General features: G+C 37.3%; 1 protein-coding gene across 1 annotated transcript in view; it reads left to right on the top strand.

Moving 5' to 3' along the window:
• Nucleotides 1-20,943, top strand: part of edil3a (EGF like and discoidin domains 3a) — a 132,439-nt gene that overhangs the window by 92,041 nt on the left and 19,455 nt on the right. Inside the window, exons 7-8 of the mRNA XM_088336362.1 lie at nt 504-688; nt 16,809-16,964. Coding sequence (XP_088192488.1) covers nt 504-688; nt 16,809-16,964 — 341 coding nt within the window. The remainder of the gene's footprint in view (nt 1-503; nt 689-16,808; nt 16,965-20,943) is intronic.

Raw genomic sequence — 20,943 nt, 5'->3', positions numbered from 1 at the left:
CGGGCCGGGTCTGGGTGGAGTTTTTTAGGCCCGATTTTACCTCTACTCCATATAATACTATACTATAATCCACTGTATTATACTAAGCAATATGGTACTATTATTTACTCTTCTAATGGCCCTTTGCAAGTGACGTCACATTGCATTCCCCAGAAGTATGAGTGCCAAGACGGACGGCAAAAGCATCTAAGCAGACGGCAGTTGAGTTGACACAAATATCAATAACCACAACACAAGAATATAACCACTACTTTTTATGATAGTAATTTCGTGCACTGCGAACTGGCAAGGTTCTTAGCCCAATTTGGCATTTTATCATATCCCTTTTGATGAAAAAAGAAGTCTGTAAAGGATATCGAAAACTCAATATATCTATTTATATATATATATATATATATATATATATATATATATATATATATAGAGAGAGAGAGAGAGAGAGAGAGAGAGAGAGAGATAGATAGATAGATAGATAGATTCATGTCTGTTTTTGTTGTCTCCAGGTTGCTCAGAACCTTTAGGCATGAAGTCGGGTCACGTACAGGACTACCAAGTTACTGCCTCGTCCGTCTTCAGGACGCTCAACATGGACATGTTCACTTGGGAACCCGCAAAAGCTCGTTTGGACAAGCAGGGAAAAGTTAATGCATGGACAGCCGGGCGCAGCGACCAATCGCAGTGGCTGCAGGTAAGAAATACCTAGTCTACTACTGTATGGTTGCAGTGGCTTGCGAAAGGTATAGGCTCTTAAGAACCTTTTGAGTTGCCTTTGAGTTCATAATTTGTAAAACCACTTTAGCTGTGATCCCAATGCAAATCTTTTGGGGTATGTCTATATCACTTTTTTACATCTTCAAACAGAAACATTTGCCTATTCTTTCTTACAAAACATCTCAAGTTCCCTAAGGTGATCGTTTGTGCACAGCCCTTTTCAGGTTTATTCACAATTGCTCTATAATATTGATATCTGGACTTTGCCTTGGCCATTTTAACACCTTTATGTTGTTAGTTTTAAACAATTCCATTGTTGATTGTGGTTTATGTTTAGGGCCATTGTCCTGTTGGAGGGTGAACCTGTGTCTCCATTCTCAGGTCTCTTGCAGACTCCAACAGATTTGCGTCTGAAATCCCTCTGTATTTTGCTCCATTCATCTTCCCATCAACCCTAATGATCTTGCCAGTCCCTGCTGAAAAAAAGCAACCCCACAGAATGATGCTGCCACCACCATGTAAGACAGTTGGGATGGTGTTTTCAGGGAGATTTGCAGTGTTACTCTTATGCCAAATGTAACGCTTTGCATTCAGCCCAGAAAGTTTATTTTGCTTTCATCTAAGCAGAGCACATATTGCCCATCTGGCTTTTTCCTTATGCCAAATGTACTTTTTTTGTATTCTTCCAGAAAGGGCTTTCTTCTTTCCACTCTTCCATAAAGGGCATAGGTATGCAGAGTATGACAAATAGATGTCCATTGTGATCATGGGCCTCTCAGTTGCTTCTCTGATGAGTTTTCTATATTGTTTGGGGCAACATTTTAGAGGAACAACCAGGGTTTGGTGGGTTTGCAGTGGCTTTATGCTCTTTCTGTCATATTGTTATATTGTATACCATCCCTGCTTTGAACTTTGTCACAACTTTATTCCGGACTTGCCTAGTGTGTTCTTTGGTCTTCGCAATGCTGTTTGTTTTCTGGTGTTTTTACTACACTCTTTCCTTTAACAGATCTCTGAGCTTATCACAGAGCAGGTACATTTAAACTGAGACTTAATGACACACAGTTTTTCATTGCTAGTCATTTAAGTTAACATTTGATCATTCAGAAGTCATCAGGGAACTTCTGGAGTCAGTAACCTGAACTAAGAGAACAGGTGGCCAATATTTTTTCAGCACTTACTTCTCAGTTTGTTTCGTTGTAAATATAATATAAAATCTTGTAATAATCTGGTTCCACATTACAATTATGTCTCTCATGTTGTTGATTCGCGGAAAATATTTTCAGTTTTTTAAGCAGCGAAGCCTGAAATGTGGAAAAATGTAGTTCCTGTAGGGCCAATACAGACGTTCCCCTACTTACGACCATTCGACTTACGTAAAACGGAAGATACAGACATGAAAGTGCAATAAGAAAGCTTGATGCGGGTGAGAAATTGGTCAGAACGCTTTTTCGGCCACTTTATACCACGGAGGAGGACGTCTTGAAGCGTATCCTCCAAATGCAAGTTAAACTCAACTTCATGTTTCTTTATTAGAGCATATTATTTTATTAGGTTACGTATACAAGAATTAAACAAACTTAGACATGCATTCTATACAAAATATAGCACTGAAGCAACTTACGAACAAATTCAACTTACGAACGATTGTCCGGAACTCGTTCATACGTAGGGCAGCGTCTGTACTTTTGCTAGGCACTGTAGTAGTCTGCATGGGCAAACTAGGATGCTGATGCTGGCGATGATCAGTCTCGAGCGGTCTCTAGTAGAAACCTCTGGAATTGCTCGTAGCTTGGATTTACCCTCAAACGTAGAGCAAGATTTTTCTCCAAGAAAAACCTCCTACATATAAATGCTTGCGTTGAGAGGTGCTTGTATAAAGATGTACCACTGTATTTATATCTTTCTTTAATTCGATATATGACGGGTACTAAGGCCGGCCCCCATCCCGACAGGGGACACCAAATAGATTCTTGCTGGTAAAATAAACCTTCTCCTATTACAGGAATCTTTAAACCTAATACAGTCTTGCTGAGAAAATCAATGCTTAGAGATGGATAGCGCTCTGCTAGCACGTTTCAACTTGGAAGCAAGTAGTTATTGTAGCTACGTCCGTTCAAACACAAGCCATCTTTTATCTTTGCGAATAATTGAATCCGGGCCGCGTTAGCAATTCGGTTCCAAGCGTACAAATGAATGAAATAAATCATCCTTAATGACAAGTTAAGTATTTCAATTAATCAAGACACTCAGTGGTTACCCGGCCGTGCTGCGTTCAGGGACAATTGCAAAATGGAACTTCTTTCATTCGCTTGCTCTTCTCTAGTTAATTTTTGTTGTGTTTTATTGGTTTTTAGCTTCTTTTGGAATCTCTCTCCCCTGGCCCAAAAAACAAACCCAATCAAAAAGACTGAATCAACTTGAAATCTAGCAAGCCATCAATAATACGTTATTTGTTATTTTCTGACCATGCAAGTCTAGCTATGAAAGTAGTTTTTATATATTAAAATATTTCACTATGGATTGTTATTGAGAATTTCTCTGGGTGCACATTATAGCCCAGAAACGCGGTACTTAATTCATATTGCATACAATGATATGCTAGAGTATCTCCACAATACTATTCTATTCTATATGATAATAAAAATAATAGTTATAACAAAATATTCTTTAATAGGATTCTATACAACACTAACCTATATAATATTCTCCAGTATACTACTCTATACTATCAAATCTTTGAAATATAGCAAGCTTTTATTCAGGAATTATAGCTTGGTTCTATATCCACGTGCCTTATAGTCAGGTGCTCCTTATACATGTGAATATTTTCCCCAAAAACGTTTTTAATGGTGCACCTTTTATTTGGTGCAGCTTTTTAGCCCAGAAATGCTGTACTCTACCTTTTTATTCTCTACAAAACTTTAATATAGTATAATATATAACTGTATTAATTTATATACTATATGTCTTCTATACTATTTTGTACTTTGATCTATTCCACTATACTAGACCAATCCTTACAATACTATCCTATTCTATTATATACTCTACTGTATTATTCTTTATGATATTGTACTATGAAATGTTTGAAATGTAGCAAGCTGCCAATTTTTTTCCGAGTTTTTTTAAATGCTCATGTACCTCTTGCAGTCCAAAAGCACAGTACTCTACTGTACTTTTCACTACAATATGTCTACTAGAAAATTCTTGAAATTTGACAAGATAACAATAATATGTTTTTTTTATGCAATCATCGCTTTTAAGTAGTTTTATTAACACATATATTACGCAAAAAGATTAAGATTAAGGTTTTTGAATGTGCACCTTATACTCTGGTATGCCTTTTAGCCCAATAAATGCAGTACTTTACCCTTATATACTCTACTCTGCTCTGCTAGGCTATGTAGTGCTATGCTATGCTTTTTAATACATTTTTTGCAAAGGGTCACTACTATACTTTTCTTAGTAGGCCTACTATACTATACTATACTATACTATACTATACTATACTATACTATACTATACTATACGATACTATACGTTTCTATACTTCACTGAACTCTTTTATACATTTCTATACTGTAATATACTCCTCTATACTATACTCTTCTTTAGAGTACTGCACTATACTTTAATATTCTCTACCATACTATACTGTTTTATACTAAACTAAAATATAATATACTTAAAAGATAACAAGGTACCAACAATATATTTCTTAACTTTTTTGATGCAATAATCTCTTAAATTAGGTTTTAAATATATAATAAATTCACAAAAATATTGTTTTTGAAGATGCACCTGACACTCTGGTGTGCCTTATAGCCTAGAAACATGGCATTTTAGTATACTCCACCATACTATACTTTCTGTAGATACATTCGATTTACATAGGCATTACATTTCATTGGTTGGTTGGTGAGATTCCTTAACCACTGGGGGCACCATTTCCTGTCACGGTTGCCATGGCGCCCAATTGGCCTCGCCCATGGATACCAGTTGAAACGCTTTGACAGATTGCTCTCTGACTACTTAAATGCTGTCTGTGAGTCACCTGGTGTCGGAGCGTCTGCGAAACTCCTGCTAAACTCTGTTGTGATGTGCCAAGCCCTGTGAATCCCCGTTTTGCCTGTGTTTTTTGCTCTTGTTTTGCCAAGCCCTGTGAATCTCCGTTTTTGCATATGTTTTGCTCCTGTTTTGTTCTCGCCCCGATCTGTTTGATTTCGACCACTTCCTCGTACCGAGCAATATACTTGCGCGACCAACGATCTCCGGATCGAGTTTGCGCTCATTTCTCTTCTCCCCAATAAACTGTGAGTAACGTTATGCGTTTGGGTTCTGCTTCCGGTTCTGGTTCGCGACATTGCCTGTGTTTTGTCTTGGGTAAGTGAGGCCCCGATGCGTCCATCCCTCTCCGGGGCCAACATATGTTACATAATGCGATTAAAAAAAGAATAATAATAATAATAGTGAAAATATTAATAATAATCAACAAACATACATAGCAGTGGGACAATGAGGGCAGAGTGATTGGTTGGGTCAATGGGGCCTGTTGTTTTAGAAGTCAAGTCAAATTCATTCAATTCATATAGCCCTTAATCACAAAAATCTCTCAAAGGACTACCCAGGATTACAATGACACAATTACCTGATCTTAAAACAACATGCGGGCAAGGAACAACTAAAAACCTCAGCGGGAGGAAAAAGAGAAACCTTGAGAAGGGACCTCGCAAATGGTATTCCCCTTCCAGGATGACCAGGGTGAATTACATTTAGCATTACAGTACACAAACATAGTAAACACTAGGTAACATGTTGAAAATTTGTCCGGAAAGTGCATGACAGCAGCGACGCCCCCAGCCTGTAAACTAGTCCAGAAAGTCTATGACAGCCAAGACGCAGTTTCCCATCTCTGCCAGCTGGTTCATGCAGGCGTTCACATGCTTCAGCGATGACGTGAGCAACACAAAAAACTCCCGCCACTCGATAACCCGGAACCGAAAATACAGAAAAGTGATAGCAGAGGGGATCAGGCTTTTCCAGAGGCCGGCCCTCCTTAATCATTTAGTCCTGTATCTGTAGCCTGACCATAGCGGGATGAAGTATTGGTTTAGTGGGTAAGTGATATCCTGGACTATTGTCCACTATTGTATTTGCCAGAATAATGATATACCTATTGTTTATGTCTGATACTACCAGATATGCGGTAATTTATTTTGAAAATGCATTTATTTTTTATATAACCATTATTCATATGTTTCTGTAATCTGTTTTTAGCTCTTTCAAAAAGGTTTAGATTTAATTCATAAACAAGTTATAGAGATAAATCACACCATCTTTATACTGATTATCACAACAAGCGCAAGAATTAGAGAATTAGTGTCCAAGAAGGATACCAGACAGCTCAAGCATACGATTAAATATTTACTGGTCGTAATAATTAGCTGGAAGGCAGACGAGAGCATAGCACGCCAGTTTGGGATTGGTCCAAAGCGGAATTATTTCAGGCTGCGAGGAAAGAAAATGGTGGTTCGAGATGTTTGAAGGAGAAGCCGAAGCTTGTCAGCTCCAGTTGCCAAATGCTGCAGCTGCCGGAGGAAGATTACGTTATTATCCACTCGCATTCCTCATTTCTGCTTTCGGCTTTTCAAGTGGCCCTACTCGTACAATGCTCTCTAGCCGTTTTCAGGAATGGAAGTACATTAGGCCTCCAGGATAGGGCATCCCCGCATTAAGACGTTTTCACTATACAGTGTCGAATGCAAAGTTTGTCAGACCCTCTTTAGGGCATTTCCCCTACCATGACTTAAACAACAACTTATTTTGTGTGCCCTAAACCTTTCTGGAGTCTGTGCCTCTCTGTTATTGGTCGACATCATATAAAATCCTGGTCTGTTATTGGTTAACGTCATGGCATCATTAAAATGCCAATATGCTATCGGCTGTATTACCTCCCACTATGCCTTTGCATTCATTAAAGGTGGGGTGGGGTGTTCCTAAAAGTTGAAAGTTAAATATTTTATCTATCTAGCATGTATGTGTTAATGATGCCAAATTGAGTTCAAAGAGCCTGTATGCTTTATTTTCCATTGTGCTTATCGGCTTTTATCTTTCTCTCTATATGACTGTTTGGGCTGGAGAGTTTATTTCAGCTTGTCCTAGAAATGCACACACAGTATGTGTTACTCTACTGCCATCTCCTGTCTTAAAGTCATAATTGCAGCCTTAAGTTTAAAAATTCCGCACCCCACCGTTAAGTTTGTGTGCTTCCCAAAGACTTAGTAAGTCGGCAATATGTTAGTGTACTTTCTAGACTGGAGTTATTATGGGTCCAAGACTTGCAGTGACATTAAAGGGAGAAGCAAAATCATAATAACCATGGAAAAAACTATTGTGTCACAGACCAGAACGGACACAGGACTCAATTGCATACATTTCTCAGTTTTTATTGAATAGAGAGTGAGAGTAAGGCTTGCTTGCTTGATCCGAGGACTGACGGAAAACGGGAGCGAGCGAGGCGGGAGTGACACTTCCGTGTCGGACGAAGACAGGCGGAAATGGTAAGTCGTTTGGCCGGCGCTGGATATCAGAGGCGATCTCAAGTTTGTAATCGGGGTCGTAGGCAGGAGGCAGGCAGAACAGGCGTAGTCAGGTCCAGAAACGGGTCAAAAACAGAGATCAGGCAGGAGACAGGTTTTAACAGGGACGGAGTCAGACGGGAACGCTCACTGAGTGAAAACACAACAGCTCGCAACGATCTGACAAAGTCTGAACTGAAGCCGGGGGCTTAAGAAGGTGTGTGGCCACCAATCAGCTTGACATATGACATATTGAAGTTATCAATTAGAAGAAAACATATGAATTATCATGTCAAGATGCATTTTTTAAGTGCTTGGCGGTCGAGAAATCTGCATTATTTATTTGACATAATATGATCCACACCTGGAGGGGGCTGACATGATTGGCAGCCATCTTGCTGCCAAGTCTACCCTCAAAACTTATTATTTTTTCACAGTAAAAACCTTCTTTGTTTATGCCCCCCTGCTATACCCCAATTTCACTTTGTGATCCCACCTCAGAACAGATTCATGTCTTATCCTGGGGGTCTACTGTATTTCTTAGCTTGACAGTGAATGTCGGGACTTCAATTATATTCGTACGTGTAAAATTTAAGCGGCGTCTTAGCAATCCCGTGCGGAAACATCAAATAAAGTCCCGAAGTGTTTAACGGCCATGTTTAAAGTTTGTAAACAACATAAAAGTCAAACGTTTAGAGTTTAGAATCTGCTGAGCGCTTGCGCTTTTCCTTGTTGTTAACAGCGGCCGCTCCAGCTATTATTTTCTTCCCACTCGTGTATGATGCGGAGATAAGAGAGAAGATTTATTTATTAGAAGATAATGTTGTGTCATGATGGAATTGCACCAGGATTGTAGTTTTATTTTGAAAATAACAGGCGAGGATTCAGTATTCATTGAAGTATTATAGCCTATACCAGGGGGACAAAAGGCTGGAGGGCTGGATCAGGCCCACAAACAGATTGAATGAAGAAGCCAGCCTGTGAGACAACACTGAGAGAACCGCAAGAGATAAATGAGCTGCAGTTTTAAATATGTCCACTTGATGTCACCAAATCCAGGCATCACTCGCAAAACCACTGAAGCTGGATTTCTACCTTTCTCTATCTCTTTTGTCTCTTTCTGTTTCTATGTTTCATTCTCTCTTTTTTATTTCCCTTGTTTTCACACCTTCTTTGTTTCTCTTGTTCTTTCATTATTTCTTTTTCTCTCTGCTCTTTCCTTTTCTATTCCTTTCTTTATGTGTCACTCTCTCTTTGTCTGTCTTTCTCTCTCCATTTCTCCTTTTTCATTCTAACTATTCTCCCTGTCTTTGTCTCTCTCTCTCTTTCTTTTTCTCATTCTTCATCCCTTTCTTTCATTCTCTCCTTCTCTCTATCTCTTTATCTCCTTACTTTTTTCTATCTCCATGAGTCTCTTTCTCTCTCTCTTTCTTTTAGTTGGTGCTTCAACACATGTCCTTCTTCCTTCTCTTGAAAAAAAGGCCATTTGAATTTATTTATTTTTCATAATCTATTAAAATATTATAGCCTACATTTTTGTCACATGCATTTTTATTTTTTTATTTTCAGACAGCCACTAGAAAGAACTCTATTCTTTGTCATGTTAAATAACTACTTGGGACGCTACTTTTTTCATTCTAGTGATAATTTTGTATAATTCTTTTATCCTAGAAAATTTTGGGATGGAAGACTTTTGGTCATAAACCTTTTAAAGTCAGATATACAGTATGGGCTTGCTTTATTATACTGCCTGATTTTTTTTTTTAAGTAAATGTTTTTAAAAATAAAATAGAAAACACTTTTTATAGCTTTATGTACTATATTATTTGCATTTCTAAAATTCCCAATATCGCTTTATTTATTGTGATTTATTTGTGACCCATTGATTATCTTCATGGAAATGAGCTTTTAATAATTTTCACAACAGTATTTATTCCTTGAATTCCCATTAAAACTAACTTTTCTTTATTATTTATGTTTGATTTATGACCCTACCTGTTATAGTCATGCGAAAAGCCTGTCAGGATTACGCAAATGATAATAGAACATATTATGTATAACTTTAGTTATTACATTATTTGTCTTTCTGACAAGATTAACACCCTTTTAATATTTATGGTTGATTTATGACCCTTTTTGTAAGTGGATTGTCATATTTAATTATTACATTTATTGTGTTCCTTATATTCCTGACATGTTTTTTCGTTCCTTTTATTTGTGATCGATTTATGACCCAACCTGTTATATGTATGCAGCTATACTGTTTTTTTTATATATAAATGAGCAAGAAAATATTAGTCATGACTATTTTTGTTACCTAATTTACATTCATACATTCCTAACATAATGTTATTATATATGATCAATTATATATCATTGATTTATGACCCTACCTGTTATATCAATGCAAATAAGCTGTTCTGTTATTTCAAATGAGGTACAGCATATTATTTATCACTGCAGTAATGGCATTCCTGACTACCTTACCATCATTAACTTTATGATGAATGAGTGATTTTTGACCCTTCCTTATAGTGTTATTGTAGTTTCTTACACTCCGTCTTCTTTAAAGCTCTTTCCTGTTTTATTCAATTTCCATAAAGCTCATGTGAAAATTAAATTAGCTAGCAAATCAGATTAGCCGATGTATGGTGACTCCATCTGCTTCCCTGATTCACTTAGGGTACACACCCGACTTTTAAGGCTCTTAAATCTTTTTTGTGTGGCTGCTGGTGCATGTGTAACGTTCCATTATCCAAGGCCGACATCTTATCTTTCCACAACACTTTCTTTGTATCTCCCTGTGTGAATTTAGGATGCACGTATCTGTTTTATCTGCCCATGATGGATTTTGCGGTATCAAAGTTTGGAATCTGGCGGAATTGTCGCAAGTACAACTTGCACCTGAAATATGCTGCAGTGAACCCAAGCACCTATCTGGGGAATGGAACTAAATTAAATGTATCAATAGCTAAACAAAATCATTTAAATATATTTATGTACTCACCCATACTTCTAGTTACACTCTAGGATCAACAATTTTCATTATTAGATTATTTTGAAATGAAATGAAATGATCTGCATTTATATAGCGCTTTTCAAGTCAATGACTTCCCAAAGCGCTTTACATTGTGCTTCACATTTCCCAATAGCGGCCGTGATCTGTGCAGCCATGTAAGGCGCTAACCTGCTTATTGGGGGTATTGGGGGTTCAATGTCTTACCCAAGGACACTTCGACATGTAACACGGACAAGCCGGGATTTGAACTGGGATCCCTTAATCCAAAAACGATCGCTCTACCTCCTGAGCTACTGCCGCCCCAAATTTTGTTTTGTTTCTTTTTTTTTTTCATTTTATGTTATTAGATTAGGTTTGGTTTTATTATATTGCAATAGTTAAATTATTATTTTTTATTAATGTTTTAGTTGTTTTCTTTGTATTTTTCGTATGTATTTTACTTTCTATTATTACTTTTTAAACAATCACCCCCACTTTTGGTAAAACTCAAGGACTACAGAATTATACTCTTTTTTCTTTAATTTATTTGTATTTATTTTGTTTTATTTAATACGGCTGGCTATTTTTTATACTTGAATTTATTTTTGAATCTAGTCAATTATATTGTTTGTAACAGTCAAGGACCTCCATTTACTTCAATTTCATGTTTTTATTATTATTTTGATCGTTTTGTTTAATTTGTTTAGTCTCTAAAATAAAATGGACCTAATAATATATCAGATTTTGACCTAATTCACTTCTTTGATCGATTAATTGTATTTGTTTTATTATTATGTTTGTTTGCTTTGATCTAGCAACGCAAACTTTTTACAACACTTAAGGACCACCAATTAAATATAACAATTCATTTACTAATTGTTGTATTTTATATTATATATGTATGTGTTTATTCCTTTTTTTCTTTTCTTATTTGATTTGCATTTTATTTTTAGATCCAACTACCCCTACTTTTCGTAACACTTATTATTATTCATATTATTTTGTTTTAGCTGTTTGATATTTTGTTGTAATATATTTAGTTTTTTAGTTGTATTGATGTTTTAATTATTTAATTTTGTTTGTATATGATTTTATCTTACTATATTTTATATTTGGATAAGTTCTACCCAACCACCCTTCTTTTCACCCAAGGGCAACTTATTTGTTTTATATTTTTCAATTTCTGTATTGTACTATACATATTTTTGTTATCAATTAATCAATTTACGTATTCATGTGTTCATTTATCTATTCTAACTTACTTTATTTTATCTTAACTTTTTCAAATTTTGCATTGTACTATTAAAATGGTTTTAGTATTAACTATTTTACCTATTTATTTATTCCTTTATTTATTTTATCTTACTTTATTTCATGTTAGTTTATTTTCCTATTTTTATTATTTAAATCCAAACACCCCTTCTTTTCAGAGACCTTCGAGACGACCAATTATTTGTTTTAATTTGATCATTTTTTGTATTGTATTTTATGTTTTTCTCTCTCATTCATATTCTTCGGTTGATTTACTTTTTTTAAATAAAAATGTTTTGATCTGGTCATACCCAGTTTTGGTCAAATTCAAGAACCTCCAAAACAAATGTTCTCTTTCTGTGTGCAATGTGCTTTGGCGCTCGTCAAAGATTGAATTGTATCCCGGGCTACGCGTGGGGACGGACTCCTTATTGCTAACATCTCGGCCGTGTCCATCACACGCTCAGTCACGGTAAACATTAAGAAAAAAACCAAGGGAACAAAAGAAAAGAGCAAAATGTGGCGGCCGTGCTTCGGAGCCATTTTTCATCTTCACTCATGGTGAGACAGTCTGCAAGTCACAGATGTTGTTCTTGCCGTGAGAGCTTTAAATGAGCCGCAGCATCACGCTTGATTTCCCTGCCGTTACCACGTTTTTTTTTGTCATCTTTTCCCGTGGCCGTCGCCAGTAAACTTGACAAACCCGACCGAGGTTCCATCTGTGTGGATGCAGTTTGATTCAAGTGGCTCAAACCATATCAGTTGGAGTGCTCAGGAATGGCTTGGAAATAGGAATTCAATTTCAGTGTCATGTGCTTGCTCGATTATTTTGGTCTGGTTACAGTAAGATAAACAAAGCAAAATACAAATGTAGAGGAAGTCATATGCTAGTGAATCCGATATTAGAATAATCCTTTATTTGTCCCTTCCACTTCCCCTACTCTACCTGGCACTTCCACTTCCACTACTACTGATTTACCCTTTCCTCTTTCCCTTTTTTACCCTCTCTCGTTCCCACTTCCCATTTTCTGTTTCCCCTTAACCTTTTTTTGCCTGTCCTTTTCTCTTTTCCTTCCCTCTTCCTTTCCATTTTTCTTTACTCTTACTCCTTGTCCCTTGCCTTCAATTCCCCCTTCCCTTTTATTTTCCTCTTCTCCTTTCCCCCTTCCTTTCTTTAATATTTACATTTCTTTTCCCCCTCCCCCTGTCCTTTTCTTACCCTTTCCCCCTTCTCCTCCCTTTCCCTTGCCATTTCGCTAGAATTTCCCCCCACCCTTACCTTCTCCACTTTCTTTTCTTTTCATTCTGTCTTCTTTTCATTTTCCTCCTTTCCATTTCCTCTTTGCTCTTCTCCTTGCCTTTTTCTTTATTTTCATCTGTCCTTCTCCTTTTTCTTACCTCCTATCATTTCCCTTTTTCCTTTGACTTTCCTTTCTCTCCCCTTTTCATTTACTTTCCCTCTTCTTTTTTCCCTTTTTCTTCCCCCATCTCACGTTCTTTTTCCTCTTCTACTTTCCATGTTCCTTTTCCCTTCTTTTCCTTGTAACCTTTCCTTTACCTCTACTCTCTCCTTTTATTTCCATTTCTCCTGCCCTTTTTCGTCCTCCTTTTCTTTTTCACTCCCCCTTCTCCCTTATACCTTCCCTCTCCCTTTCCGTTTCGCAGCTCCCTTTCTCTTTTCTTTTCCTCTTTCCTAAAAATGTCCTTCCCCTTTCATTCCTTGTTGCTTTCCCCTTCCTTCTCCATTTCTCTTTCCTTTTCCTCTTCCTCTGTACCTTGCCCTTATTCCTTTCTCATAACCTCCCCCTTCCTTTTCCCTTTTCCCTTCTTCTTTCTCTTCCCCTCTGAGGCTCTTGATCACAAGCTCCTTAGCTTTTGGGTTTGATGTATCATTATGGTATATTCTACTAACTACCTAATAAAAGAGCTAAGACTGTTTGGTACAAGCTCTGTTCCAATGTGTACTGCGCTCCGGTGTATAGACGGAGCTTTCCAGCCTACTTATTCCTATAAATCATGATATTTTCAAGCAGCGTTTATAGCCTGTTTGTGAGGTTGATGGTCCGTAGCGCCGTATCTTTCATGCTAAGCTGAGTTTGGTGCGCAGACATCTCTGAACTTTGCACCGTGACATATTCGAGCAAGCATCCCCCGTACGATATTCGCCGGGGGCTCCCGAGACCAAATGAGTCTTCGGCACATACGCTTAAAGCCGCACAGCCGGAGAGACCCAGTCAGCAATATGCTATCCTTGCATGCGCTGTATTTCCAAGATAGGGGAAAGCGCATCTCCTTCGACGGCCCTCGCCTGCATTAATCTGTTTATTTTTGCGCCAGCAAAGCTACTTTTAATAGGGACGCAAAGTTTGCCCAGCAAATCACATGCTAATGAGCGGATGAGTGTTTGTTCGGTTCAAGTGTGCAAATGTTCCTCGTTTGGCTTCTGCCGCGGTACGAGTGGGGTCACTAACATTATCGCTTGCAAACAATACGGTCTTAACATTAGACAATCGTTTCCAATGTATTGGAGAGAGGTTGTTTACATTGTAGAATATAGCTTATAATGTAATTGTGTTTTTGTGCTTTGCAGCTAGAGTAAACCCAGGGATATGACAATATCCCGTTTTGAGGTGAGGATCGCAAAGTCAAATTGCTGTATTGCGGGGATAGAAACCTATGGGAATTAATTTTTAACCCCTGTACCCCAAATAAAAACATTAAAATAACAAAAGAGTACATATTAAGTACTAAATATGTGTAATATACATGCAAAATCATTACGAAGCACACACAATTCTGAATTGAATCAAGTAATAGTGGGAAGTAGATCAGCCAATGGCATATGGACATTTTTGTGATGTTTTGACGCCGACCAATAGCAATCTAGCCTTATAAATAGAGTGGACCAATATCTTAGATACATAAATGTACAACATTGCTTAGTTTTTAATTGTTTAGTTCTGTAATCGTAACAAAAATTGCAATGGTTATCATGGTTGTCATGGTTTTGCTTCTTGTTTTAGACCCCCTTTTTACTCTCAAGATACATAGCTAATAAATACAGTCCATAAAAACACTGTCTAGTATCACCAATTCGTAAAGTCTTTATAAAGCACACAGCAGTGTGAACTGAATAAAGATAGAGAAAGGCGTTGTGGGAGGTAGTTCAGCCAGTAGCATATTTGTATTTCCATGATGCTGTGACAAAACAGCACACCAGCATTTTATATGGAGTTGCTCAACAACAGAAAGAGATCTTGAAGACGTAACATCTTCATATCAGTGTCATTTTACCTCTGAAAAGTGACTTGCATGCTCAAAAATCTATGGGTCCCAACAGAGATCTTTGGGTCCCCCAAATTTAGTGTTATCGAGGTTAAAATTGTAAATCGGCGACAAATATATAAATAAATATATAAATCTATGTATTCATTCAGTGTTTATCATCACACTTAATTGGTAATACAAAGCAGTTATCACTTCAGATTTTTCAGTTCACAAAATTATTGTACATTATACAAAATAATATTGCTGAAATATTAGTCTGTATTTTCATGCAGTTTTAATCACTTCAGATTTTTCAGTTCATATATTCTTCGTGGTTTGCTGTCCCGCCACATTTGTAATGCCTTCTCAAGGTCCAATTGAGGCAACAGAATTCCCATAGCTAATTTGTGGTTTTCATTGTCATTGTGCCGATCCAATGTGCTTTTCTGAAAGTTCGTATTGCGAAATGATTTATGCAATCCAGTTTTTTGGCCACACTGGGTGCACGCATCACAGAACATGTAGCCTCCATTAACATCCTCCTCATAACGTAATCAGGAATATAATTGAGTTCATTTTGGCAGAAAAGTCCTTTTCTTGCCAGGAGTATTCTTTTGTTTATCTTTCGCCGAATCGTTCGCTTCAAAACACGTGTTTTCCTTGCCATCGCGGTCTTCTGAAGAATTTATTGGCCGTTTTTTTGTGCCGGAATTATTGCCGTTGTTACCACTTTCTGTATTATGTTTCGACTTAAATTACCAATTTTTTGTTGATTTGCACCTAATACCAACTGTTTTTTTACGGAGGCATACTTCTCTTTCACTCGACAACCACCAAAACAATGACGTCATCTCGAAGCAACAAGATCTCGTTTTCCCGAGATCGGCGCGAGACCAAAACAACAATGGCGGATCTGTTTGATGAAAAGTTTGGAGTGCGGTAAATCTTTGTAAAAAAAAAAGAAAAGTAATCGGGTAATAATGACAATTTGGTGTCAAAAAAGTTGCGTCCCAGGTACGCACGTTGATTTGACACAATGCGTCCCCAGCAAAAATGATGAGTCTAGGACAAACGAGAACACTGTCATATGCAGGAACACTGGAAAGTTTTTGGGCATGCAAAATAATTTGTTGTTGATGGTAATATCTCTGTATCCCAGGGATCTACTGTATTTATAAAACTTCATAGCCAAAGTACGTATCTCTCTCTTTTTATTTTGAAAGAACAAGCTTGTCTCTAATTCACCTCGCCGTGGAGAGCGTATCACTGGAGCGGTGTTCGAAAGCCGTCATAGAGAAGCAGCAGGAGTCGGCTCATCCTCTTCTTAGCATATCTGAAAAAAAACGTAAATTTCAGAGGATGTGGGCTATTCGGGGAAATGAAAGTGCAGTGCGGTGTTGGGAGAGTAAATGTGGTGTGTAAAGCAGAAGGTGGAGCTTATCCTAATGTATTATGAAAAGGTTTTATTTTTAATCTTGGCCGGGTCTGGCGGCGTGCTGTGATGCCGACTATGTAGGCTAGGCCAATTAGTTTGATGTATGTTTCCTGCTGTGTTTGTTCAGCAAAAAAGATGTTCGCTTTTGGAGCTCTCGGATTAAGACGTTTTCTAAATGTGTCGGTTTCTTTCCCTAGTGATATGGATAGGTGGCTTTTTATATTGCTTTACTTTTTTATTTGGGATAGATGATTGGATGGATGGATGAATTAAGTTTTCATTGATATCACTGGCAAAAACAATACAATAACAATTAACAAAATAATCATTTGTATATTCAAAAAACCCTATTCTCCTCAAAATTTCTTTAACAAAAATATTAAAAAGTCAACTATTCAAAAACACTGTCATTTTTTTCTTAATCCACAGTGTACATTGCTTATTATGGAATTTAAATCATTGTAGATAAACATACCCAATGTAATTTCAAAACTATCCTTTAGTTTTTATTGAACTTATTTTAATTTGCTGAAACCCAATCACCATTTTTACTATTTTTTTGCAGGTGGACTTGCAAGTGCCGACTAAAATCACGGGTATCATCACCCAGGGCGCTAAAGACTTCGGCCACGTGCAGTTTGTGGGTTCCTACAAGCTAGCATACAGCAACGACGGAGAGCGGTGGAAAATCTACCAAGACCAGAAGCAAGGAAAGGACAAGGTAGGTCCATACTTACAAGTTCCATCCATCCATTATCTGCACTGCTTATCCACTGTTGTCAACTCTATTAAATTCAGATTCAGATTCAGATTCAGATCTTCTTTATTGTCATGCTAGTACACAAATGTTCTATCTATTTCATTTTAAATGTCCCTATTAACTTTATCTCGTTCATAATCATTTAAAAAGTGCATTTGTTTTATGTATTTTAATACTTAATAAGAGTATAATGAAAAATTAAATAAAAAATATATTCAAAACAGAGCACACTTCGTTCGTGTTAATAACCGCAAGCTTCATTTCGATGCTTATCAAGTTTTTGCTTCTCCTTTTAGCATCACTGCAGCTTTGAGACTCGTATCCAAGAATACAGTACTAAAAATACAGCATTACAAACTTGCAGTCTTTTCGAAGCACTCGAGGTTCTGAAGTGAAAAAAGAGAGAGACAGGCATTGTGGGAGGGAATTCAGCCAATAATTTGTTGACATTTTAATGAGCAGTAGCAGACAAGCATCATATGGCATCGAACAATTGCAGACAGGCATCTTTAAGATTTAATACGCACAAAAAGTGCAAAGTTTGAACTGTATCTTTTTTCGGGGCACGCAAAATAATTTGTTGCAGATGTTCTACGGTGGAGAAAATGGCGTAAAGAGGGGTCGAAAAACATCTTATGTCACGTTGTAAGGCGGGGTCAGAGTGGGTCGCCGTGGGTCTACTGTATATATATTGCAACATTAAAGACTAAACCATACCAAATAGAGGGGAAAAAAATCATCTCCCTCAAAACAATATGATTAAAATATCTCCCTTTATAGAATCCATTTTCCGATTGGACGTCTCTTTCCAGCCCCAGCCTGACCTAGCTAGCGCTGTCATATTGCCTCTCGGCTTCAGCATCAGATAAGAGCGTCGTGTCAAGACAAGCTTGACCGGTCTTGTTGAGAAAATCTTGTTTACGGCCCTTCAAGCCGAGTGCACGTGTCCCGTACAATCGGCTCCTGCATCAGAGTCGGCGGCGGCCGGAACCAAGAACCTTTGTTTTTGGCACGCTGAGTTGCCGGTGTTTACTTTCCTCGCCGGCAGTGTTACTGACAGATAAGCACTGCCTGTTTGGATTATTTCGGCTCGGTCGACGCCGTGGCAACATTTGGAAGCTTTTTGGAAGTTGGACCACAGTGTGGAAGTTGAAACTAGAATAATTTGGAGTTGCAAATCTGCAGGAGTCATATAAAAATATATGAAAACTTGTTTATTCCAGAAAATACATTTTTGCTGTAGAGGAGGACTATGCTCGTTCTAAACAGACGAAGAGGTTACGTACATTTTCGGTGTAGAAGAAGAGAGCTAGAACTCCACACAGAAGGACATGACGGTTATTTACAGTGTAGAAGAAGACAAAGCTAGCTTTGCTGCAGAATAATATGTTATTTTCGGTGGAGAAGAAGAAAATATGAGTGTTCCATGCACAAAAAGATGAAGCTAATTTTCAGTATACCAATGGTAGCTTCCCAATGCTTGGTGAAAATTATGGTAATGTTCATCGTAGAAGGAGACAAAGCTAGCTTTACCTGCAGAATAATGTTACTTTTGGTGTAGAATCAGACAATGTTAGCCTTCCATGACAGGTGAGGATGACGTTAATTTTTGGTGTGAAAGAAGACAATGTAAGTATTCCATGCAGAAGAAGATGATGCTCATTTTCAGTGTACAAGAAGACAATGGTAGCTTCCCAATGCTAAGTGAAAATGACACTAATTTTCATTGTAAATTAATTCGATGGCAGTTTTCCATGCTTGGTAAGATTATGGTAATTTTTGGTGTAGAAAATAACATGCAGAAGAAGATAATGTTAATTTTCAGTGTAGAAGACATTTTTGGCTTTCCATGCTAGGTGAAAATTGTGATATTTTTATGTATTGAAAAAAAAAACAGTTTTAATAGTCTATCATGCAGTGTACAAGAAGACAATGGTAGCTTCCCAAAAGCATGGTGAAAATGTCGCTAACTTTCAATGTAGAAGAAGACAATGCTAGTGTTCCATGCTTAGTAGGATTGTTACTTTTTGGTGTAGAAGATAACATGCTGAAGAAAATAATGTTAATTTTCTCAGTAGAATAGAAAGGTAGCTTCCATGCTAGGTCAAGATGATGCTTTTTTGCGTTAATGAAGAAGACAATGGTAGCACTGCATACAGAAACCCATCATTTTTTGGTGTAGATGAAGACACTGATACATTTCTGTGTGAACATCGGATCATTTTTTTGTGCTTAGCGTTCAACAGACAAGAAAATTATGTTAATTTTCAGTGTAGAAGAAGACAATGTTAGCTTTCCATGACAGGTGAGGATGACGGAAATTATTGGTGTAAAAGAAGACAATGGTAATGTTCCATGCAGAAGAAGATGACGCTATTTTTCAGTATACCAATGGTGGCTTCCCAATGCTTGGTGTAAATTACGGTAATATGAGATTATTTTGTTGTTGCTAGCGTTCAACGGAGAAGAAAATTATGGTACTTTTCAGTGGAGAAGAAGACATTTGTGGCTTTCCATGCTAAGTGAAGATTGTGATCATTTTAAGTGTAGAAGAAAAACGATTTTAGTAGTCTTTCATTCAGAATAAGATGACACTATTTTTTGGTGAAGAAGAAGAGGTTGCTTCCCTCGCTTGGTGAAAATCACGCTAATTTTCAATGTAGAAGAAGACAATGGTAGCTCTCCATGCTGGGTAAAGATTATGTTAATTTTTGGCATAGAAGATAACATGCAGAAGATAAGGTTAATTTTCTGAGTAGAAGACAAAGGTAGCTTTGGAAGAAGGATCACAGATTCTGATCTCCCTCGAGTGTTCGTTGAATTTCGGCTAAAGAGAATAGTGGTGAATTAAGAGGCTGGAGATTAACTGCTTCTCAAGTTTTTTTTTTTTTTGCCAGAATATATTCTCTAGACTGCCACAATGCAAGTCTTCATTCGGATAATCTTAGCAATAGTCTCCCTATGACATTTTGAAGCAAGATTTTTTATACCTTTTAAGGCGTTGTATAGGTCAACAGGAAACTGCATTTTCAGTTTTCTGCTTAAGGCAATTTTGTTTTGTCTTATCAGCCAAATCTCAAAGTTTCAGTTCGCAGCTTATCCTGTTTTTAACAGCCTTTTGCATTAAGTCCCCCAACCCATATTTGCACCCTGGTCTCAGGGTTTCTTGACATCACACTGAACCCTGCTCTTTCGCTTAAGACCTTTTCCAACTTTCGTCTCGGGGTTTCTTGACATCAGACTGAACTTTTTTTCGCCTAAAGTTCTTGACCTTAGTTTTAACTTGTAGTTTGCATCGAAAATATCTATTTATAATAAAACCTGATATACTTCATGTACAATAGGTCCTCACTTTCCAGATGACGCTTTTTTTGCGGTGTGGAAGAAGACGATGCCAGCGCTCTATGCAGAAAAAGATTACGTTATTTCTTTGTGTAGAAGAAGACACTGCTAGGTGAACATAACGTTTTTTTTGTTGTTGCTAGTCTTCCACAGAAAATATTATGCAAACTTTCAGTGTAGAAAAACACAATGGTAGTTTTCCATGCTAGGTAAAGATTATGCTAATTTTTTGTGTAGAAAAATATAGTGTTAGTCTTCCATGCAGAAGATAATGCTAATTTTTAGACCACAAAAAGACAATGCTAGGCTTTGGGAGGTGAGTGAATATGACTCTTAATTTTTGGTGTACAAAAAGACATTGTTACTTTAATGCTAGTTGAAAATGATGCTGATAATAATGACTTTTGTGGATAAAAGATTCTAGCTTTGCACGCTAAGGAAGATTATGCTAATTTTCAGTATGGAAGAAGACGCCAGACTTCCACACAAACTAGGAAGCTCATATTTGTTGCACAGGAACAATCCACTTGCTTTTCATGCGGAGAAGACAATGCTATTTTTGGCATAGAAGAAGACAATTCTCGCTTTCGAAATAGAA

The sequence above is a fragment of the Urocampus carinirostris genome, chromosome 5 (genome assembly GCF_059441175.1).
Source record: "Urocampus carinirostris isolate Australia breed hairy pipefish chromosome 5, RoL_Ucar_1.0, whole genome shotgun sequence".
NCBI classification, from domain to species: Eukaryota; Metazoa; Chordata; class Actinopteri; order Syngnathiformes; family Syngnathidae; genus Urocampus; species Urocampus carinirostris.
This window is presented reverse-complemented; position numbering and strand designations above follow the sequence as displayed.